Genomic DNA, 24,529 nt, shown 5'->3' with positions numbered 1-24,529 from the left:
AGAATGACAAAACATTCGATTAAATGGTCTGTCACCTTACAGGCTCCAGACTAATTCGAGTCCCAATTATGAAGCTATCAAACCAAAGTTTCACTTTCCAAAACAGATAGGTACTAGACGAGGACATCGAGTGTTTGTGTACTTAGAAGAGTCCTGCTTTTTGAGGTCAACTTGGAAAATGGATGCTCCTGCAGAGCTTTGTCAATTAAAACATAACCCCTCGAGGAATCCGAAAGAAAGAGAGAGAGAGAATCCTAGAGTGGTCGGTTATTTGCATTCCAAAGTTGCTTCATGTTTTATGTACGTACAATATGCTGTTGCTCATCGTTCTTCGTTCCGGGTGAGTTTTTGCTGGAACTTTTCAGCTGCTGCTCGAAGCCATGTTTTCTTGAAACTATAATGGATGAACTGAACCGAAAGTTGAGCTGGTTCTCCTTGCCATCAAAGCTAATAACATTGGTTAGAGTGAAACAAACCCACTTCAAACGGAAACTAATTTTCACAACCCATTAGGTTCGCATCCGATCCATACTGATGAGTAGTTGGTTATCGACTTTGGCTTTCTTCGTTGTCGGATGAGTCGAAAGAATAATTCCACGAAACTAGCACTTCCTTCGGATCGGAAAAACCAACTAACTTTCTTCACTCTAGCAAATTGAATGTAACCTTCAGCTGCCCGGCCACAAGGACATTGTGTTTCTTTTCTCCGGTTGGCATTTTATAGTCCGAAAATCTTGAATCCGCATAATTCAACCACATCTTCAACCATGGACCATTTGAGGCTGCGAGGAAGAAATATAGAGTGGAATAAAGCAGAAAGAAAGAACGAAAACAGAACAACAAATCTTTATGATCATCAAGACTTTTTTTTTGCTGATAGATGGCGCGGGGGGATTGAATAGAAAAGTGTGGCATTTTAGGCGTATGACGAAATTTATGCCTTACAATAAATCCCCGAGAAAAGCTTTATGGCAGCTACTTTGTCCAGTTCGACCTTCGTTCTTTTTTCGTATCTTACTGAAGAAAACCGTCAGATGAACTGACGCTTGTCATGTTGAATTATGATAAAATTAACATAAACCAAACTACCAATATAAGTTTCACATTGTTTATTTTGATCATATCTGTAATTTTTGTAATTTTTGTCATTTAAGTCGTTATTGTTATTTATGTCATTTTTGTCATTTTTGTAATTTTTGTCGTTTTTATCATTTTAATTTTTATTTCCACTTTAAAAAATTTTGTCAATATTGTCACTTTTGTCATGTTTTTCATTTTGTCATTTTACAATTTTTCGTCTCTTTAATTCTTTTTGTAATTTTTGTCATTTTGTGAATTTTGCCAATTTTGCAAATTTTGGATTTTTTTTTTGTATTTTTTGTCAATCTAGACATTTTCGTCAATTTGTCGTTTTCGTCATTTTTGTCATTTTTTTGTAATTTTTGTCATTTTTGTCATTTATTTCATTTTTGTCTTTTTTGTCATTTTTTTTATTTTAATCATTTTTTTCATTTTCGACATTTTTGGCATTTTTGTCTTTATTGTCTTTTTTGTAATTTTTTGTGATTTTTGTCAGTTTTGTCATTTTTGTCTTTTTTGTAATTTTTATCGTTTTTGTCATTTTTGATATTTTTGTAACTTTTGTGATTGTAGCCATTTTTTGTCATCTTCTTAAGTTTTGTCATTTTTTTAATTATCGTCACCTTAGTCTGATTTGTAGATTTTGTCGTTTTTGTCATTTTCGTCATTTAAGTCATTTTTGTAATAATTTGCCATAATGTCATCTTTGTAATTTTTGTCTTTTTGAACTTTTGTAGTCATTGTCGTCGTATTGGTCATTTTTGTATTTTTTTGCCATTATTGCAATTTTTGTAATTTAAGTCATTTTCTTTATGTGTTTATGTGAATTTTGTCATTTTTGATGATTAAGTCTTTTTTAAAACATTTATCATTTATGTCGTTTTAGTCGTTTTTGTCGAATTTGTCATAACATATTTTCAATTTTTTCATTTTCGTCGTTTTTGTTAATTTTATCATTTTCGTCAATTTTGTAATTTTTTCTAATTTTGTCACTTTTGTCATTCCTTTCGTTTTGGTCTTTTTTTTTCTTTGTGCATTTTTGTCAATTTTCTCATTTTTTAAATTTTAATTTTTTTTTTATTTTTGACGTTTTAATCTTTTTTGTCATTTTTGAAATTTTTGTATTTTTTTTTTGTTTTGACATTATGTCATTTTCTTCATTTTTGTCGTTTTAAATTTATTATTTTTAATTTTTTTTTGTTTTTTTGGCAATTTTTTGCTTTTTTTTTGCTTATTTTTTTTTATTTTTTTCGTTTTTAATTTTTTTTCGTTTTTTTTTCGTTTTATAAGGTTTTTTGTGTTTTTATTTTTTCATGTTTTTTTTTAATTCATTTTCGTTTTTTTATTTATTCGTTTCTTTATTTTTCTTCGTTTTTATTATTTATTTTAGTCTATTAATTTTTGTTTTGATTTTTTCGTGTTTTTGTTTTTTTTCGTGTTTCAGTTTCGTTTTTTTTTAATTTTTCGATTATTTTGTTTTATTTTTTTTGTTTATTATTTTTTTTTTTGTTTCTAACTTATTTAAATTTTTATTTAATTTTTATTGAAATTTTTGCTTTTGTTTTACAGGTCGGACTCGATTATCCGGAGACTCGATTATCCGGAGTTCGATTATCCGGAATTTTAGACTCGATTATCCGGAATTTTAAAATAAAAAATATTTTTATTTTAATTTTCGTTTTGATTTTTTAAATAATTTAGTAGTATAATTCACTAAATAATATTTTTATCAGCTTTAGACGGAGTTAGTGGGGTTCAGGGACTAGTATAGTAGTTGTACTTTATATTAAAATTCGGTTATCCACAGTGTATTGTTCTAGATCAAACTCATTAACTCTATAATACATAATATAAATATGTGGTCAAGCAAGAACGTAGCTAGGAACAGGAGGGGTAAGAATAAGAGTTGTCAATGTATTTAACTCTCTACAGTCCATGGTAGCACAAGTGATCCACAACATTTGCGTCTTTATCAAGTTTCTAAATCTACTATGATGCAGTAGTACTTCCTTGTGTACTTATTGCGCTTGTCTATAAGCCTTCTTGAAATTTAGATATAGTAACTATTGAAAAACAATCTAGCAACTATTGAAACAATCAAAAACTTTTTCCAACGAATTACAACTTTTGAGACCATGGGGAACAACTTTTGTTCAAGCTCTTTCCTTACAAAAGCTTTTTTGTTATTCAAATATTTAAAAAAAAATCGTGGGAAGTAACGGGTTAATAATTTATTATTTAATTAATTAATTATCGATTGTCTTCGGTTGAAAATGGATTTTGAAATGTATTTTAGTTTATTTACAAAGTATGATCAAATGTACAAACGTGAAAGTAGTAAGAAAAAGAGGGACTTAAGCTAGGGTGTCATTTCAGTATGTTCCCCTTTTGATATTCTTTTTTGTTACATTCTCATTTTAGTTAAATAAAATTCATATTTCTTGTCAGGAAACTTCTCGTTGATTTAAGCTTAAAAACAAATTCATTCATTGAATAACGAAGCATGAGAACAAAAATCACTTCCGAGATGTGTCAGTTCAAGGTAAAGTGAAACCAGTAATTGTTTAATATTACATATTTGTTTTTTTTTTTCTTATCACGACTTTACCTCTTTTTCCTATAAAAATGATTTCTGGCTATACGCCACTGCATTTTACAAAAATAATGAACAAAAAAATTACAATTTAACGTCCTCAGACTGAAAAAAAAACATTTTTTTATGATTCGATTATCCGGAAGATTCGATTATCCGGAGTGAAAAAAAATTCAATACTCCGGATAATCGAGTCCGACCTGTATTTGTTTTTTTTTTTCTCAATTTTTTGTGTTTTATTTGCTTTTAAAATTTTGGTTTTTTATGGTTTTTTCGTGTTTTTATGTTTTTTTTTTCATTTATTTTCGTGTATTTTCCTCTTTTTTTCGATTTTTTTTTATTTTTTTTCGATTCTTTATTTATCTTCGTATTTAAGATTTATTTTCGTCTTTTAATTTTTGTTTCGTTTTTTAAATTTTTTTCGTTTTAAAGTTTTTTTTTTCGTTTTTATATTTTTTTTTGTTGTTAAATTTTAAATTCGATTTTTACTATCATTTTTTTTTGATAATTTTTTCGTTTTTTTTAATCTTTTTTCGTATTTTTAATTTTCTTCTTCTTTTTTTATTTTTTTTTTTTGTTAATTTTAATTTTTTTCGGTTTTTTTTAAATTATTTTTCGTTTTTGTTTTTTTTTTCGTTTATTCTACTTATTTTTTTGTTCGTTCTATTTTATTTTTTCGTTTTTTCAATGTTATTTTTTCGATTTTGTATTTTTTTTCAGATTTTTTCTTTACTTTGCGATTTTTTCTGTTTTTTTTTATTTAAATTTACATTTTTTTATTTTTTTTTAATTTTTTTTATTTTTTTTTATTATTTTTTACTTTTTTAATTAATTTTTTTCGCTTTGTAATGATTATTTTCGTTTTCAACTAATATTTTTGATTTTTAACCAATTTTTTCGATTTTTAATTAAATTTTTTTTATCTATCGTTTTTTTTCTTTTTTTACGTTATTAAGTTTTTTTTTTCGTTTTTTATATTTTTTTTTTTGTTTTTTTTTCGTTTTTTTTGTTTTTTTTTCGTTTTTTTATTTTTTTTCGAATTTTTTTTTTCGTTTTTTTAAATTTATTTTTAGTTTTTTTTATTTTTTTCGTTTTTTTATTTTTTTTTCGTTTCTTTATTTTTTTTTCGTTTCTTTATTTTTTTTTCGTTTTTTAATTTTTTTTTCGTTTTTTTTATTTTTTTTTCGTTTTTTTTATTTTTTTTTCGTTTTTTTTCTTCGTTTTTTTATTTTTTTTTTCTTCGTTTTTTTATTTTTTTTCGTTTTTTAATTTTTTTTTCGTTTTTTAATTTTTTTTTCGTTTTTTTTATTTTTTTTTTTTCGTTTTTTCTTCTTCGTTTTTTTTATTTTTTTTTTCGTTTTTTAATTTTTTTTTCGTTTTTTAATTTTTTTTTTGGTTTTTTTATTTTTTTTATTGGTTTTTTTTTTTCGTTTTTTTTTATTTTTTTTCGTTTTTTTATTTTTTTATTGGTTTTTTAATTTTTTTTTTCGTTTTTTTATTTTTTTTTCGTTTTTTTATGATTTTTTTAATTTTTTTTTCATTTTTTTAATTTTCTTTTCGTTTTTCAATTTTTTTTTATTTTTTTTTATTTTTTATTTTTTTTTTCTTTTTAATTTTTTTGTCGTTTTTTTTATTCTTTAACGTTTTTTAAATTTTTTCGTTTTTTTTAATTTTTTTTTTGGTATTTTTTTTCGTTTTTAAATTTTTACTTTTGTTTTTTTTTATTTTTTTTTCCTTTTTTTATTTTTTTTCCTTTCTTTTTATTTTTTTCGTTTTTTTTTTATTTTTTTTCCTTTTTTTATTTTTTTCCTTTTTTTTATTTTTTTTCCTTTTTTTCTCTTTTTATTTTTTTCCTTTTTTTTATTTTTTTTCCTTTTTTTATTTTTTTTTCCTTTATTATTTTTTTTCCTTTTTTTTATTTTTTTTCTTTTTTTATTTTCTTTTTCCTTTTTTTATTTTCTTTTTCCTTTTTTTATTGCCTTTTTTCTTTTTTTATTGTCTTTTTTCTTTTTTTATTTTCTTTTTCCTTTTTTTATTTTCTTTTTCCTTTTTTTATTTTCTTTTTCCTTTTTTTTATTTTCTTTTTCCTTTTTTTTATTTTCTTTTTCCTTTTTTTTATTTTCTTTCGTTTTTTATTTTTTTTCGTTTTTTTTTATTTTTTTTCGTTTTTTTTATTTTTTTCGTTTTTTTTTATTTTTTTTCGTTTTTTTTTTATTTTTTTTTCGTTTTTTTTTTTATTTTTTTTTTCGTTTTTTTTTATTTTTTTCGTTTTTTTTTATTTTTTTCGTTTTTTTTTCTTTTTTTTTGTTTTTATTTTTTTTCGTTTTTTTTTCTTTTTTTTTGTTTTTATTTTTTTTTCGTTTTTAATTTTTTTTCGTTTTTTTTTATTTTTTGTCGTTTTTTATTTTTTTTCGCTTTTTCGTTTTTTATTTTTTTTCGTTTTTTATTTTTTTTATTAAATTTGTTTTCGTCATTTAATTTTTTTTTCGTTTTTTTATGTTTTTTTGTTTTGTCGATTCTATTTTTTTGTTATTTAAGTAATTCTTTTTCCATTTTGGTTATTTTAATAATTTTAGTGATTTTTGTTCTTTAGTCTTTCTTTATTGAGATTTTGTCGTTTTTGCCATTTTTGTCGTGCTGTAGTTTTTGATATTTCATTATTTTTGGTCGTTTTCGTCATTTCTTAATTTTGTTAATTGAGTCTTTTTTGTTCTTTTTGGCATTACCTGATATTTTTATCATTTTTGTCATTTTTTTTTCATTTTTAAATTTTCGTCAATTCGTCAATTTTCGGCATCATTTTTTGTCATTGTTTTTGTAATTTTTGTTTTTTATCTTGTTTCGGTCATTTTTGTCTATTTTTCTCACTTTTGTCATTTATGTCACTTTTGTCATTTTTGTCATATTTTGTCATGTTTTTCATTTCGTAAGACGTCTTTTTTATCGTTTTTGTCATTTTTGTCATTTAAGTCTTTTGTATCGTTTTTGTCATTTTAGTCATTTTTGTAATTTTGGCATTTTTTCGTTTTTGAAATGTTTATTTTTCTGTAAGTTTTGTCATTTTTGTTATTGGTCATTTGAGCCTTTTTTGTCGTTTTTTATCATTTCTTGTCATTTTTGTAATTTTTATCATTTTTGCCATATTTGTCTTATTTTTCATTCTTGTCATATTTATCAGTTTTCGCATTTTCGTCATTTTAGTCAACTTTTGATATATTTTTGAAATTTTGTTTTTTTCTTTTTTTTTGTTTAGTCTTCGTTGTCATTTTTATCGTTTTTGTCTTTCAATTCTTTTTTGTCTTATCATCAAACTTTTTTGTCATTTTTGTTATTCTTGGAATTTTTGTACGTTTTGTCATTTTTTTCTCATTTTTGTTATTTTTTTATTTTATTCGTTTATTTTTTTGTTTTTTAATTCTTTTTTTTTGTATTTTTGTCATTTTCATCTTTTTTGTCATTCTGGCATTTTTGGAAATTTTGTCATTTTTGTCTTTTTTGGACATTTTTACCGTTTTTGTCATTTTTGTTTTTTTTTTCTGCATTTTGTTCATTCTGTTTTTCAGAAATAAGAGTATAACTTCAATATATCTTTGTTCCAATTTCGCATGTCTGGCTGCATTTGTGATTGCTGGATGCCAAGTTCGATCATAAGCGTTCTCTAAATCTAGCTGGGCTAAATATCTCAGTACATAACATCCTTTTTGCCTGTGATCAGCTCTTGTATCGGTCAAAGTACTAAAATAATTTGTTGTACAAAATCCTTTACGAAAATCGTGTTGATGTGGTTTTGTTCAATATAATTTCGGATTCGGCGGTCTTTCATCCTTTCATATATGTATCTTACCTAGGCAAGATGTAAGAGAAATTGATCCTCCATGAACAAATGTATCTTGTAGTTTATAATCTCGATAGCACTCAGATTCAGGTTATGAATTCAATTTGACCTTAAGTCGAAAATTTTAACGGTCGCCATATAGTCATTCATCCCATTTGTCAACAAATAACTTCTGAACATAAATTTGCTTGTCGATAGTCTCGATAGAATTTTGATTGAAGTTAAAGACAAAATTTGTTTTTAAGCATTTGAATCAAGATTTTTTGACGGTCGCCATGTAGCTTCAGGGGCAATTTTTTTTTATCTCTAGGCCCACTTTCAGCAGATAACGAATCTAATTTGCATCTTCCCCGGTTTCGAAATAATCCAGTTCACCACCAAACTTCCTCCTACCGACAACTACTCGCAGCCTCAAATGGTGTAGTGTTACTAATGAACCGAAAAAAAAATCGTTAAATATTCTTTGGCGGCGCTCTGTCGAATCGCATAATTTTTCCCTAATTTTCGTCTCAACATCTGTGCTCCGATTTGACTACAGCCTCCTCCCCATTTTTTTTCTTCTAAAGAAGATGATGGCGAAACCCGAATCAAACCAACCAAATCAGCTACAGCAAAAAAGTGGAGGGAAAAAGGAGGAGACAGGCGCGTGGTTTGGAGTTTTGTTCTGCAATTTTTCAGTAATAAGCTACAGCGGCGGAAAATTCTGCTCGACAAAAAAAAATAATTTAGGGAAACGGAAGCAACATATTCCACATGCCAGCCGGCAAATGGAAATGTGGTATTTGTCGTCAACTTAGTCAATATTTAAAATCTTATCAATTTTATCAATTTCGTCCATTTTGTTAAAATTATAATTTTATCTTTTTCGAAAATTTTGCGTTTTTTGTAAATTTTGAGAATTTTTACAAAAATATCATTCAATTTACTTGTTTGAGAACCAATCTAACATTTTGCAATTGAGAGAGTCATACTTTAGGGCTTGAACATTATCAAAAGATAGGGTGTGGTGGTAGAAAATCATGAAAACTAGTTACTTGATTAAGTCTTGATTAAGCTTCTAATTTTTTATTTATTTCTTTTTATTTTTGGAATAACAAATTTGAAAAAAATCAAATCAAACTTTTTCAATCTTTACTCATTAAAAAAACAGTATTTTTCATGACAAAAACAGGGTTCTTATTGAGAATTATAAAATATCCCCAAATCGAAAAGTCGTGTTATTTAGTTTTTCGGGTATCCATCTAAGACAAAAACTACAGTACACTTACCTATTTTGTTCTTGAGATCTATACATTGCGATATGTGTGGGAACTGGAGAATTTTGCGCCATTTTTTACTTTTGCCCTTGTTGCTGTCGGAGCCTCCTGAAAATCGAGAAGAAGAAAAAACTCATTTAATCATGGGATTCAAATGAAACAGTTTGTTATTTTTTACGACGTTGTTTGTTCCTATTTTTGAAGGCTCAAGCCAAATTTAGTAAACGCGCACTTTTTTTCGCCCCCCTGGAAGGTCCCCTCGTTCCGGGAAGTGTTTACCTAAGAGAAAAAAAAACACACGGCTTTGATCGCCCACCGGATGTGCTTTTATTTGGAAAGTCAGCCAGGAAGACGGTGTGAATTCCAGCAGGAACTTCAAAGCGCCTTTATTGACGAGATGGAAAACGTCATCAAAGATGAACGGCATTCAAATGAGACTGTCAACAACATTTTAAGTCACTTGAAAAGAAAAATCAAGAATACATCTACAAACAGAAATCGAGCAAAAATTGTGGAAATTTTTGAGTCGTTTTTTTTAAACCGGAGTTTTTAAAAAACTTTTTTATGATTTTTGGTTGAAGAAAAATAGAGTCCCATGTCCCATCGACAGCACAAAACTGTTCCCACTCTCATTAATAAAGCGCCCAATCAGCGGCACCGCCACCAAGAAGAACCAATTGCCAACAAATTATAACCTACTTGATAAATAATGCTAAGTCAGTTGGAGTGTAGCTGAGGCAGAAAAAAAAATCAACTCAAACTCACGTAGAGAACCCTGACTGACTGCCTGCGGATGAATAATCATTCAACATTCAAAAGAGCTGAGGGGCGCGGCAATGGATATGAATAAAGAAAGGGGGTGGGCGGAGCTCATTACTCGTTTTATCGGTTGTCAACACTTTCTTGCACGCTTACCTCTTCTACCTTGGCAAAAAACGGAACTGCCCCAGAGAGTGGGAAATGTAATAACACAGAAGGAAATTCAATAACATCGACGCTCGGTCCGAGTTCAGAACAGAGGGCAAAAAATAAGTAAGCTAACGAGAGGGTTGAGGCGAAGCTCACAGCAGCTTATACATTCTGATGATTGTGTAAATGGAATAGTTTCACGGTTTCATGATAATTGAATCAGTGCCCGTACGGTTTGCATGAATCAGGACTAATCGGTTTCTGGAGAAGACTGACTGACTGACTGACTGTGAAGTTGTCGCTGAGTTTTGTTTGTTGCAGGGAAAAATTTGTTTTAAAAGCGAAGCAAATGAAACTCGAATTGTTTCAATTTTTGTTTCTAAACAAACATGATTTGTTGTACAACTTCGAAGTGAAGCCAAAAACATTAGAGTTGAAAAATTTATAGTTGCAATTATAGATGCTCATTCTCTCCATGAGATTTTTTCTGTAGATTTCTAGGGAGTGTATTCGAAAAAAATGCAACACTTTGTTTTATGAATAGCTTTAGAAAGCATCTATAGAAAATGATTTGCAACATCCAGAGATCGTCAGGCTCCTCGAGTTATAAACATCAATTTTTAATTTGTTTTCTCCGTGATTATCTCCGGAAAATAGAGGCGAGTCTTGTCAATAAAAAGTTTCTGGCTGGAAACCTGCCAAATTCCCTCTAAAGAGTTTATTTTGCTGTCCATTACAAATTTTTTCAAAATATCTCCCCACTAGGGCACAGTGGTTCAAAACTCGAAAAACGTGATCATGGGCTTTTTGAAGCTTAAATGTCAAAATAGTTTTATGGAATGTTCTACAATGTTTAAAATGCGTATATTTTACTGTAAAATATTTCCTGATCAATTCACCTATAAGTGAGATCATTTCTCTTTTTTTTATTTATAATTTTATCACCATGATGTCTTCAGAAAAGCTATAGATCATCACATTTTAAAAAACTTTGGTGAAGACGTCAAAGCTCTGTCTTTTGAAACAACATGTTTTTAATACATTTTTTCAAAAACTAACCTTAAAAAAACTTAACTGAAAGATGTCAGTTTTAAAGTTTTTGTATAGCCGATTCAACAATTCCTAGATCAGAATTATTCCACTTTTGTGTTGAAGCCGGATCTTATGTAAGTGTGTGAAAAAAATACTGAAATTTGACAATCTACCATCTTTCATTTAAGTTGCCCTTTCTAGTGTGTATATTTTTGTTTCGGTATGTTTGCAACTTTCAGAGATATTAAACAATAAAAAAAAATACAATTTTTTAAAGAAATCACCCAAAATGTACCATTCAACTTCAAAATAGTGACTTGACACCTTCAATACAGTAGTGCAGTTTTACAATTGTCACAACTCTCTCATACAAAGTTAGTCTCAAAACTCGCTTCGAAAAAAAAATTAAACGAATTTTTCGTTTTTTGAGGTTAGTTTTTGAAAAAATGTCTTTAAAATATGTTGTTTCAAAACACAATCTTCAACAAACTTTTTTTTTTAAATGTGATGATCTATAACTTTTCTGAAGACATTATAGAAAAATTAACTCACTTATAGGTGAATTGACCTGAAAAAAAAAATTACAATAAAATATGCGCATTTTAAAATGATGAAACATTGTTGAACATACCACAAAGCAATTTTGGCATTTAAGCCTCCAAAAAGCCCATGGTCACATTATTCGAGTTTTAAACCACTGTGTAGCGGTCCAAATATTTTGCGCACGTTTTGACCACCGTATTTTGCCTATTTTACCGGTGGGCAACTAACCTCTTTGATAACTTCCCCAATGGAAATTTTCGAATCGCGCTTTATAAAACCTTTCACATTCCTCAACTTCATGGAATCAATCTTTTCCCCTTTATTCAAATTTTAGCTCACTTTGGTCGAATAGTTGATTTCCAGCTGTTTTTGGATCTACCACTGGCATTTTTCAGGATTTATCTCGATCCTGCCCGAAAAATTTTGTCTATAAGCATCTGCATTGAACGCTATCTCAAAAACCACTCGACAGATTGTCACCAAATTTGGCACGCATACACGTTATGTTACTGGGTAGATTTACTTAAAATTTAACCCTTTTCCATTTATGAAAATGTTATCCACAAAACAAAATGTTGCTTTTTTTCGAATACACTCAATTTGACACTACCGAATAAAATCGGAATATCTTTTGTTTCTCGGCCAATATGTATGGGAGAGTGGGGAATCATGGGCCACTTTTTTTCGTTGTTCCATAACTTCTTTATTATAAAAGATAAAATGAAAATAAAAAATGGTATGGTTTTCTACATTTTGAAGGTATACCAAGGTATTTTTTTTTTAATTTTAAATAAAATATTTTCCCCAAATTCTGACTGTTTTAAAAAAAAGCATTTTTTTTTTTTATTTTGAAAAATGGTGGGGGATCGTGGGCCTCTCAATCCAAATTAACCAAATAATATGGAAAGTTTATGAGTTGACCTAAAACTGTGATTTCATAATTCATTTCGTTATTTTAAAGCAATTTCAGATGATGTAATGAAAAAGATAGCTGTGTATGATCGAATAGATTCCAAAACCTGGCTCGCGAACGTTTTGGCAAAATTCCTTATTTAGATGGACAAAATATTTTTCATAACTCTTCATTTGGCATAAGAATACTTTACAGATAGGGAAAACATATTTAAGTTCAGAATGTGTATAAAAACATAAAAATATAGGTGGTTTAAGACGTGTGGCCCACGATTCCCCAAAAGCTATGATTTCCAAATTGGTTGCGTTTGTGTGACTTATTGATGTTTCATCAAAAATTCCTTTTCCACGAGAAAGATCAAGACAAAACTTAGATCATTAGCGTATGAGATTATTTTTGTTATGAACTTTAGGTTCCCCATCGATGCAATTAGCGGGTGTATTTTTAATTATGAAAGTAATTTTTTTTTTACTTTTTTTAACTTGATAAATAAAAGAAGCATATGATGCGTATTAAAGTCAACAACATATAGAAATATATGCTCACGCAAAGCAACGACGATGACAGTTGGTTAGAGAATTTTATCTCAAAACACATCTGAGATATTAAAAGTGGCCCACGTTTCCCCATGGCCCACGATACCCCACTCTCCCCTACAAAATTTCCAGTGTTAATACCACATTTTTACATTTTTGTTGTCATTTTATTAAAAAAATAAATTAAAAAATATCCTAATGTTCAATACATATTTATTTATTTTTATTGTTCAGCCTTTTATCTTGAATGGATAGCTTCTAACATCAGCTAACTAATATGAACTTTTGTGGATTTATTTTTTGAAGCATTCGATAGTTAATGTACAGTAGGGTGTGCCGAGTTGCAACTTTTTATTCGATTTTCAAAACGCATGTAGTCAAAATAGTATCCTTCTTGGTGAAAACGAACGACAGAAAAAAATGAAATTAAGATATCCGGACTATGGTTTGAAAATTTGAATGAAAATTTGTGAGCTTACTGAACAATTCTCTGGCTACATCTTTACCCAAGACAGCAAAGCGGTAGGAGAAACGAAAAAATAAAGTTATAACGTCCCAAACAGAGCATTCTTTTTTTAGGAAAGGAATCTAGCATAAAGTTGCCAGATTGCCTGGTTTTATCCGGCTTTGCCACTTTACTAGCCAAATCAAACAAAAAAAAAACCAAAATTTGTTGTATTTTTTTTTCATGAATGCGTCCAAAACGAAATGTTTAAAGGAAACTTTAGAAATATAATCATGCAAGTTTTTTTTGGAAGCCTAATATACAATCTAAAATCTGTTTACAAATTTTGTTGAAAAAACGTTTTTGTTCAGTGTTTTTAATGATTTTCGTTGAGTTCAAATCCAAATTTGCCCGGATTTTTGGTGGACAGTTTTGAAGCAAAACCCGGATTTTGCTAGATTTTTAGATAAAATAGCCCTGATTTCTTTGCCCAGATATGTGCTTAAATAATTCTGACAATCATGTAATCTAGCAACACTGCCAGAATTTCCGTTAAATTTTTAGAAAAATTGACTTAACAAAAAAGTTATTGAATTTAAGGTTCGGGAAACTTTCTGAATCATTACTCAAAAACATTTTTATTTAAGTTGATATTACCCCATAACGAAGAGCAAAAAAAACGAAATCGAAATTTTTTCAGCATCTTCATATCATGCACCAACAAATTGCAAAATGAAAATATACACTTTTCACTCACAAAATATGCACTGTTACCCCCAAGAATTTCACTTTTACCCCATTTGGGGTAATTTACCCCGGTTCCCCGACCGCTGAATTTAAAGTCTTGAAATGTTCTGATGAAATAATGTACATTAAATTCTCTACCATTTGCAAGAAAAAATGAGGTTTACCAGAAATTTAGAGCTACCAGATGCAATCGTTTTGCAAAAATCGAAACTAAAGTTAGAATGAGCTGACTTTTTTTCTTTACATTTAAATTGCGAACAAATATGAGCTAACAATAAATTGTACAAATCACATTTTGCATCAAGTTTCCAATAACCAATAACGTAAAAATTTGTAAACAGAAAAGACAATATGACATAAATTGTCAAAAATGACAAAATTCATAAAATTGACAAAAACAACATAATTGACAAAACTGATAATTTTGGCAATATTGACAAAATTGAAGAAATTAGCAACAGTGACAAACTTGACAGAAATAACAAATGAAAAAAAAAACACAAATGACAAAAAAAAACACAAAAATGACAAATTATGGTAGAATTTGCTTGACAAGTTTGACGTACTTCTACTAAATTGACTTAATTATAAAATGTGATGAGATTGAAAATGTTAACAAAAAGGACACAATTGATGAAATTGACTAAATTGACAAAATTTACCTAAATGGCAAATTTAGACAAAATTAATTAAATTGACGAAATTGACAACAGGGACAAATTTGACAATATTGATAAATTTTCCAATGAAAATTTCAACATTTTATGCAACTTTTTCAAATTTGTTTTGTTTTTCTTTTTGAATTGTGTCAATCATGTTAGTGTTGACAATTTTGTTTTTTTTTTAATTTTTTGAATGCAGGTAGTTAATTTTTTAAATTTAGCCAATTCTTTTTTTTTCAATTCTGTCAATTTGGTCAATTATGTCAGATTTATCAATTCAGCCAAGTTGGCCACTTTTGTCTATTTCGCCAATTTCGTAATATTTTTACCAATTTTTGTCCTCAATTTTATTTATTTTTTTCTCGATTTTGCCATTTTTGTCAAAATTGTCAGGTTTCATGATTATTGTCGTTTACGGCTATACTTTGGCAATTTTGTAACTTTTTTAAATTTTGTCAATTTTGTCATTTATGGCAATTTTATCAATCTCGTCAATTTGATAAATTTGGTCAGTTTGGTCGATTTTTCTCAATATTTTAAGTTTGCTCAATGTTGTTACTTTTGACCATTTGTCAATTTTGTCGTTCCGGCCATTTTTGTGAACTTGAAAAATTTTGTCAGTATTGATATTTATGTCAATTATTGTCAATTTGGCAAATTTCGACATTTTTGTTAATTTTGTCAACTAGGTTAATTTTTCAGCACTTGGCTAATTTTGTCAGGTCTTTCAATCTTGCCAATCTTGTAATTTCCGTTAATTGTGTTGATTCAAAAAAACATTTGTCAATGTTTTCAAATAATGATTTTGGCAAACTTTGTGAAACATCAAATTTTTGCCAATTTTTGTCATTTTACATAATTGACAAAAATGTAAATATAAAATAAGGCGAAAAACAAATAAATTTGAATAAATTGAACGAAAGCTTGTATGCAACCAAATTGCATAAAATATCATTGCACAAAACCTATCAATCAAGTAATTTCTTATCGAAGAATTCAATTAAATTAAGAATATTAAAGGTGAAATAACTCCCATCTTTGAATATTTGTTTTTGGTCTTGTAATCTTTCGGATGTTTTAAAAATTTTCGAAATTTACATAAAATACTTCAAACCTTATTTATTTCCCCCATCGGGTTTTTGGAAATTTCAATGAAATGACAAATGAAGAAACTGATATTTGTTCCAGCCTATTGTTTTTTTTAAATATCGCCTGATTTTCGGCTATTCTCGTAAGCTAAGCGCTAAGCGACAAATTTTACACTTTATCACTAGATCACTCGAGCATTTCACAAACAAAATGTGGATTGCTCGATAGTTACAGTGAAATTTTTGCACAAATTTCAAAAATTTATGGGAAATAGAGCCGTTTCTACTAATTCTTGTACAAGAAAGCGAAACGATTAGCTTGAAGGTGAATAAATCTACTAAAAATGATTATTCATGTAATGTTAAAAAATTTCTGGATTATACTTAGGCTTTGACTTTCCTCGGAAAAAATTCTTAACACATTGCGGACCAAATACGGGATATCTCGTTTTTTTTTTCTTAAATCTTCCAAATAAACATCAAAACATAGCGAGACACATTTTTGAAGCATTGCATAGAGACACCTTGAACTGAAAATATAATTCGAAGTGATCAATTAGAACAGAAAAGAATTTCTTTCATCGGACCAACCAAATATAATAACTGGCCCAATGATTCAAAAACAAACTGCTTCAAATGTTTAAAGAAAAAATAAGTCGTTAAACAAGTCGAACAAAGCTAGCTTGTAGTGTAAAGATTTATAACTTTGTAGCGTTAATTTTGTATAATTTTTACTTGAAGTGTTAGTTTTTTTTTTAAATTTAGTATAGTTTTATTGTATAATTAGTTTAACTTTGTTTCAACATGAATCTCTTCAAAGGAAACTTTTTCCATTGAGATTCATAGTGTAAATTAGTGTAAATAATATTCATCACATTTCCTCGCAATTAATTAAATAATTTTTGTGTTCTCAGCATGAGTAGAATTTGCTCGCGTATTAATTTTTCTTTTTCAATTGCTGCCAGACGTGCTGAGAACAGTAGCGTCCATTACCAGGGGGCTCAAATGAGCCTTTTGGTGTGGGGGAGTGTGGTGGGCTTTAAAAAAAATGGTTTGGCTGGGCTGGGTTTTGAGCCCACCTAAACTAAATTCATCAAAAGAAGAGTTAAGCTACTTAAACGAATATTTTTCAATGTTTTTCTGTACTACAACATAAAAAAATATAATTTTCCAAAAATTACGCGAACGCGACGAAAAACGCGTGCAGTCCAAACCCAGTCAACGCCTCCTTTTTTCTCCATAATTAAAATATTCCATTTTTATCAAGAAACTTTCTTCGACAAAATTGAGCGTAACACTTGCCGTAACTTGCCGTCGCCCGTTTATCGCCCGAATAGCGTTCAAGTCTTCTAAGCCAACGGTCATGAGATCAATTCCCGGTCACGGCATACATACATGGTACACATTCTGTGGGTTGATGGTTTTAGCATTTGTAAGATGCTAGCCATCATATCCTCAAAAAATGTACGCGTAGTGTTAAGTTAAAGGAATCTCGTCGAGGAAACGTCAAGTTTCATTGAGATCCTATATGGGTTTTGTTCGTTTTTAAAACACAAAGAAGCTAAATTTTTTCGCGAAGGGAAAAAAAGGCAAAATAAGTTACCTGTCGTTGTAAAAACAAAAATTGAAGTACACCAATCGATCGAGCCGACATTTTATATATGGTTTATTTGACTTTTTTGTGGCAAGGTAGATTGCTACAATCGGAATTATACCATTACACCGAAAAAAGGGGAAATCGGGCAAAAAAGGCGTTTAAAGTAATTTTATAAAAAAAAAGTGGTGTGGACTTTCCGATTCGTTGTTGTTTTTTCTACATAAAGAATAGTTGTTTTTCCAAGCGAGACCATCTAGCCTGAATTGGCTATCTTTTCTCAGATATTCAATAAGCTACAATTTTTTGTTGTTATTCTGAAGTCTTATCGATGGAGCTAGATTTTATTAACATGAGAAACGTGTGCTTATGGGTAAACTGTTTTTGCAATGCGACAATTGCTGGCAGGTCCTAAAGAAACTCCGATGGTGGAGATTGGTATCTTCTTCGGTTTGTTTGTTTTGTTTATTATCTAAGAATTGCTGCGGAACGTTCACACCAAACCCGCTTAGATCTTCTTCGTTGCTCACCGTTCTTCTATTTCAGCTTGTGACGAGATCACTGATAGGTGTGATATTTGTTTAAGTACCCTTCTGTTCCCTAATCATTGCCGCCAACATGTTGCGGTTGGAAGCTGCGCCTCATTTCCAACGACATATCGAGAAATCGAAATCTTTTCGCGGAAAAGTGGCCATTGCGTAGAAAATTAATAAACAAACAATTTGAATTGGGATTGAAACATCAAACTCTTTGACCTCAAACAGTGGGTTCAAAAAAAAAAACAAATTTAGACGAATTGTTTTTTTTTTCAGTTTTGCACCGAACGCCTCAAGTGATGACAGTCAGCGAGAAACTGTCGACAGATATGAATAAAACCCGGTGTGACGGAAAACGGAAGGGGCGACGCGACGCCGTGTATGATTAGTAAAATGTTTAACAAACATAAGCTGCCAATAACATCATCATCATCATCCTTCTCCTCATCAACAACAACAACAACCACAGTAGGCCTACGATTTGACAGCAGAGTGGCGACACATCAACGAAATAAGTGTGTATGGCTGTGAATGGTAGCTAGGGTGGCTATGGATGTATGAGAAAAATGACCTCTAACAATTTCAGCTCAATCGAACTTGATTTAGGGGTGCCTCAAAGTTTCGGATTTTTTGCCCTCAAAAATCACCAAAGGAAATCAGAAATATCGAAATTTAAAATTAATGAAACGTCGAGATCTGTCGAGAAAATTTTTTGCCAAAAACTGACTTTCTGAGACGAGACGTTTTTATTTTTTGAAAAATCCTTTTTTGCCTTTTTTGGGAAAGGTCCCAGAAATTCGATTTTTGAAGATAAAATTTTTTTTCGAGACAACACCAGATTTCGACGTTTTATGCATTTTGAATTTATTTGACATCAAAATGGCCCCCCCTTTGGTAAGTTTTTTGTCGGTTTTTTGACAAAAATTTTTTTTCGGAAAAACACCAGATTTTGAAGTTTTATCCATTTTTAAGTAATTTTGCATCAAAATTGAAATTTCGTTTCCTTTGGTCCCCCCTTTAGTGATTTTAGAGGGTCAAAAAAACCGAAATTTTGAGACATCCCTAAATCAAGTCCGATTGTTCTGAAATTTTTCACAAGTCACTTTTTTAAGCCAATATATCAAATTTCTATATGGTCGATTTTCGAAATTTCACATGACCCATTTGGTTGCCACCCTAATGATAGTAGCTGATGGTAAAACCAGAGAAATGTCCCACTGCATTGTGTTGTTGTACAACTTCAGAAGATGACAATGATGCGTGATGATTTTGTCTGTCTGGTTGAGCTTCTGGTAATTAGGCATGGTTTTGGGACTAATTTGACAATCGTTTGTTTACTTTTGTTGTCTGGCTTCCTGCTGAAAGAGATGTGCAAATTTTAAGAGCACAAACTTAATCGTCTGCTACATCAAATGATTAATTTTAACAACTAACATCCTCGAGCTTTATTATTTAAAATTCAAAAATTTAAGAAGGAAATATAGCAAAACTCAAATCTTTAATTAAGACAGACGATAGAGGGAGCCTTTGCCCTCTATTGCCCCAGCAATAAGCGATGAAGCGCTACCGAATTTGGGGGATGGTTTTGCATTAGTGCAAGTGGGATGCAGATAAAATTGCACCCAACTTTTGACAGATCTTACGGGTTTTTTCTTAAGGAAGAGAAAGAATAACGTTTCGATTTCACCGCCCATAGTTGCTGTGGCAAATGTTGCTATATTTGATGAAAATCAACTATCGAAGCAGGCGGAGAAAAAAAAAGATTTAAGATAGATTGGAAAGAAAAATCACGCGTTGAGTAAAGCAGATTGGAAAAGTTTTCCACACACTGGTAAAGAAACCAGCAGAAGGCCACTAGCGACCGTAATTTAACAACAGACAATTCCTTAAAAAGACCCTAGCCAAGGTAAGCAACAGTCAACTTCTAGCCAGGAATATCATGACGGGCCACATTGAGAAGGGACCTCAAACTCACTCCAAAGTTGAGAAATATTCCGGCAATCGCTTCCAGATCAAAAACAAATTCCATTCGGCAATTTTCCGCCATTTGATGGTAATCGCTAGGATCGGTTGGATCCACGGAAAAAGAACCCAAAACCAAAAAACTTACTCTTTAGTCACGACACGCCCAATACCGTCGACCGAAAGCCGGCAGCCGCGTGTTAATTAGTTTATGGGCAGGTAAAATTTGGTTAATGTTTTCTTGACTTTCTTTCCCGTAGAAGGGTTGATTTATGGCTACATCAAAAGAATGTTAATAACATGAGCAAATTTGCTGATATAAGGTGAATAAATGAAAATGAAAATGAACAATTTTCAATAAAGGTGGCTCCAGAGATACGATACTAAACTAATATTAAGTGAGAATATATTTACTTTTTATCATTTTTTTTATTCTAGTCATTTTTAATTTTTTTGTCAAATTTGTTTTTGTTCATCCATCCTTTTTTTTTTGTTATTTCTATAATTATTATAATTTTTTAAATGCTTTTGTGGAATTTTTAATGAGTTTCGTCATTTTTGATATTTTTGTCTTTTTTGAAATTTATGAGCATTTTTATCATTTGGCAGAACATCAACACAAATCTTATCGGGGAAGCTTGAAAGTACCAAACGTTGAAAGCTGGTTTGGATGCCGCAACACATTCGACAAACGTCCAGACGCTGAGCGAAGGATTTTACCACCCTCATCAGCCTAGTCTCGAAAGGGCGAGAAGGGGACACAAAAAACCACCCAAACAAGTCGTAGGTATCCGAGGGTTAGGTAACCGGAAGCATCCATCCAGGGGTCTGCCTGGATGGGGAGGACTTAATTCGACTAATTGGTTTATTGTTTTCGATCCTTCTCTAACTAGGCTCACCAAGCGAGGGCAAGGCAAAGGTATAGGCAAAGGACGACGACAGCATTTCCTCTCATGGTAACCCTTGGTGTTGTCTCTATCTGTGTCGCCTTCAGGATTCATCCGGAAGAGGCTAAATTTTTCGTTTGCACCATCAGCTCAGCACCAGGTAGGTGGGCCCAGAATCTCAAGAGTGGTCCAATTTGTGATGCCGGACGAAGTTTCTAGGGATGTCAAAACCGAATAAATGAAATTGATAATCTTCTTTAGACTTTTGAAAAGCTAATAATTTTATTAACCTAGGTATTCGAAATGATCTTGTTAAAATTTTCCTTATCCTTGTCCTAGTCCTAGTCCTTGTCCTAGTCCTTGTCCTTGCCCTAGTCCTTGTCCTTGCCCTAGTCCTTGTCCTTGCCCTAGTCCTTGTCCTAGTCCTTGTCCTAGTCCTTGTCCTTGCCCTAGTCCTTGTCCTTGCCCTAGTCCTTGTCCTAGTCCTTGTCCTAGTCCTTGTCCTAGTCCTTGTCGTAGTCCTTGTCCTAGTCCTTGTCCTAGTCCTTGTCCTAGTCCTTGTCCTAGTCCTTGTCCTAGTCCTTGTCCTAGTCCTTGTCCTAGTCCTTGTCCTAGTCCTTGTCCTAGTCCTTGTCCTAGTCCTTGTCCTAGTCCTTGTGCCCTAGTCCTTGTCCTAGTCCTTGTCCTAGTCCTTGTCCTAGTCCTTGTCCTAGTCCTTGTCCTAGTCCTTGTCCTAGTCCTTGTCCTAGTCCTTGTCCTAGTCCTTGTCCTAGTCCTTGTCCTAGTCCTTGTCCTAGTCCTTGTCCTAGTCCTTGTCCTAGTCCTTGTCCTAGTCCTTGTCCTAGTCCTTGTCCTAGTCCTGTCCTAGTCCTTGTCCTAGTCCTTGTCCCTAGTCCTTGTCCTAGTCCTTGTCCTAGTCCTTGTCCTAGTCCTTGTCCTAGTCCTTGTCCTAGTCCTTGTCCTAGTCCTTGTCCTAGTCCCTTGTCCTAGTCCTTGTCCTAGTCCTTGTCCTAGTCCTTGTCCTAGTCCTTGTCCTAGTCCTTGTCCTAGTCCTTGTCCTACGTCCTTGTCCTAGTCCTTGTCCTAGTCCTTGTCCTAGTCCTTGTCCTAGTCCTTGTCCTAGTCCTTGTCCTAGTCCTTGTCCCTAGTCCTTGTCCTAGTCCTTGTCCTAGTCCCTTGTCCTAGTCCTTGTCCTAGTCCTTGTCCTAGTCCTTGTCCTAGTCCTTGTCCTAGTCCTTGTCCTAGTCCTTGTCCTAGTCCTTGTCCTAGTCCTTGTCCTAGTCCTTGTCCTAGTCCTAGTCCTAGTCCTTGTCCTAGTCCTTGTCCTAGTCCTTGTCCTAGTCCTCTGTCCTTGTCCTAGTCCTAGTCCTAGTCCTCGTCCTAGTCCTCTTGTCCTAGTCCTAGTCCTTGTCCTAGTCCTTGTCCTTATGTCCTAGTCCTTGTCCTAGTCCTTGTCCTAGTCCTTGTCCTAGTCCTTGTCCTAGTCCTTGTCCTATGTCCTTGTCCTAGTCCTTGTCCTAGTCCTTGTCCTAGTCCTTGTCCTAGTCCTTGTCCTAGTCCTTTGTCCTAGTCCTTGTCTAGTCCTAGTCCCTTGTCCTATTTCCTTGTCCTAGGTCCTTGTCCTAGTCCTTGTCCTAGTCCTTGTCCTAGTCCTTGTCCTAGTCCTTGTCCTAGTCCTTGTCTAGTCCTTGTCCTAGTCCTTGTCCTAGTCCTTGTCCTAGTCCTTGTCCTAGTCCTTGTCCTAGTCCTTGTCCTAGTCCTTGTCCTAGTCCTTGTCCTAGTCCTTGTCCTAGTCTTGTCCTAGTCCTTGTCCTAGTCCTTGTCCTAGTCCTAGTCCTTGTCCTAGTCCTTGTCCTAGTCCTTGTCCTAGTCCTTGTCCTAGTCCTTGTCCTAGTCCTTGTCCTAGTCCTTGTCCTAGTCCTTGTCCTAGTCCCTTGTCCTAGTCCTTGTCCTAGTCCTTGTCCTAGTCCCTTGTCCTAGTCCCTTGTCCTAGTCCTTGTCCTAGTCCTTGTCTAGTCTCCTTGTCCTAGTCCTTGTCCTAGTCCTTGTCCTAGTCCTTGTCCTAGTCCTTGTCCTAGTCCTTGTCCTAGTCCTAGTCCTAGTCCTTGTCCTAGTCCTTGTCCTAGTCCTTGTCCTAGTCCTTGTCCTAGTCCCTAGTCCTAGTCCTTGTCCTAGTCCTCGTCCTAGTCCTTGTCCTAGTCCTTGTCCTAGTCCTAGTCCTTGTCCTAGTCCTTGTCCTAGTCCTTGTCCTAGTCCTTGTCCTAGTCCTTGTCCTAGTCCTTGTCCTATCCTAGTCCTTGTCCTAGTCCTGTCTAGTCCTTGTCCTAGTACCTCCTTGTCCTAGTCATAGTCCTTGTCCTAGTCCTTAGTCCTGATCCTTGTCCTAGTCATTGTCCTAGTCCTTGTCCTAGTCCTTGTCCTAGTCCTTGTCCTAGTCCTTGTCCTAGTCCTTGTCCTAGTCCTTGTCCTAGTCCTTGTCCTAGTCCTTGTCCTAGTCCTTGTCCTAGATCCTTGTCCTAGGTCCTTGTCCTAGTCCTTGTCCATAGTCCTTGTCCTAGTCCTTGTCCTAGTCCTTGTCCTAGTCCTTGTCCTAGTCCTTGTCCTAGTCCTTGTCCTAGTCCTTGTCCTAGTCCTTGTCCTAGTCCTTGTCCTAGTCCTTGTCCTAGTCCTTGTCCTAGTCCTTGTCCTAGTCCTTGTCCTAGTCCTTGTCCTAGTCCTTGTCCTAGTCCTAGTCCTGTGTCCTAGTCCTTGTCCTAGTCCTTGTCCTAGTCCTTGTCCTAGTCCTTGTCCTAGTCCCTTTGTCCCTAGTCCTTGTCCTAGTCCTTGTCCTAGTCCTTGTCCTAGTCCTTGTCCTAGTCCTTGTCCTAGTCCTTTGTCCTAGTCCCTTGTCCTAGTCCTTGTCCCTAGTCCTTGTCCTAGTCCTTGTCCTAGTCCTTGTCCTAGTCCTTGTCCTAGTCCTTGTCCTAGTCCTTGTCCTAGTCCTTGTCCTAGTCCTTGTCCTAGTCCTTGTCCTAGTCCTTGCCCTAGTCCTTGTCCTAGTCCTTGTCCTAGTCCTTGTCCTAGTCCTAGTCCTAGTCCTTGTCCTAGTCCTTGTCCTAGTCCTTGTCCTAGTCCTTGTCCTAGTCCTAGTCCCTAGTCCTTGTCCTAGTCCGCTGTCCTTGTCCTAGTCCTTGTCCTAGTGTCCTAGTCAGTCCTTGTCCTAGTCCTTGTCCTAGTCCTTGTCCTAGTCCTTGTCCTAGTCCTTGTCCTAGTCCTTGTCCTAGTCCTTGTCCTAGTCCTCGTCCTAGTCCTTGTCCTTGTCCTAGTCCTTGTCCTAGTCATAGTCCTTGTCCTAGTCCTTGTCCTAGTCCTTGTCCTAGTCCTTGTCCTAGTCCTTGTCCTAGTCCTTGTCTCTAGTCCTTGTCCTAGTCCTTGTCCTAGTCCTTGTCCTAGTCCTTGTCCTAGTCCTTTGTCCTAATCCTTGTCCTAGTCCTTGTCCTAGTCCTTGTCCTAGTCCTTGTCCTAGTCCTTGTCCTAGTCCTTGTCCTAGTCCTTGTCCTAGTCCTTGTCCTAGTCCTTGTCCTAGTCCTTTGTCCTAGTCCTTGTCCTAGTCCTTGTCCTAGTCCTTGTCCTAGTCCTTGTCCTAGTCCTTGTCCTAGTCCTTGTCCTAGTCCTTGTCCTAGTCCTTGTCCTAGTCCTTGTCCTAGTCCTTGTCCTCTCAGTCCTTGTTTTAGTCCTTGTTTTAGTCCTAGTCCTTCCATGAGGGTCAATGGTTTGAGTATTCAACAACGTTAACGTCAAATAATATACAAAATTATCAAAGTAACCGTTGTTCTTAAAACGCACTGTTGGGATCAATTTTAACATGCTGTTTTTATGAGCGAAATGATTCCAAATTGAGCATTCAATAGATAGTTTTCTTCTCGAACAGA

General features: G+C 32.8%; 1 protein-coding gene across 1 annotated transcript in view; it reads right to left on the bottom strand.

Moving 5' to 3' along the window:
• The window catches only part of LOC129738305 (G protein-coupled receptor kinase 2), a 175,453-nt gene that overhangs the window by 108,308 nt on the left and 42,616 nt on the right, over positions 1–24,529 (bottom strand). Inside the window, exon 2 of the mRNA XM_055729490.1 lies at positions 8,735–8,872. Within this exon, the coding sequence (XP_055585465.1) occupies positions 8,735–8,872 (138 nt within the window). The remainder of the gene's footprint in view (positions 1–8,734; positions 8,873–24,529) is intronic.

This window comes from Uranotaenia lowii, chromosome 1 (assembly GCF_029784155.1).
Source record: "Uranotaenia lowii strain MFRU-FL chromosome 1, ASM2978415v1, whole genome shotgun sequence".
NCBI classification, from domain to species: Eukaryota; Metazoa; Arthropoda; class Insecta; order Diptera; family Culicidae; genus Uranotaenia; species Uranotaenia lowii.
Note: the sequence above shows the minus strand (reverse complement) of the source record. Positions and strands in the feature narration are given on the sequence as shown.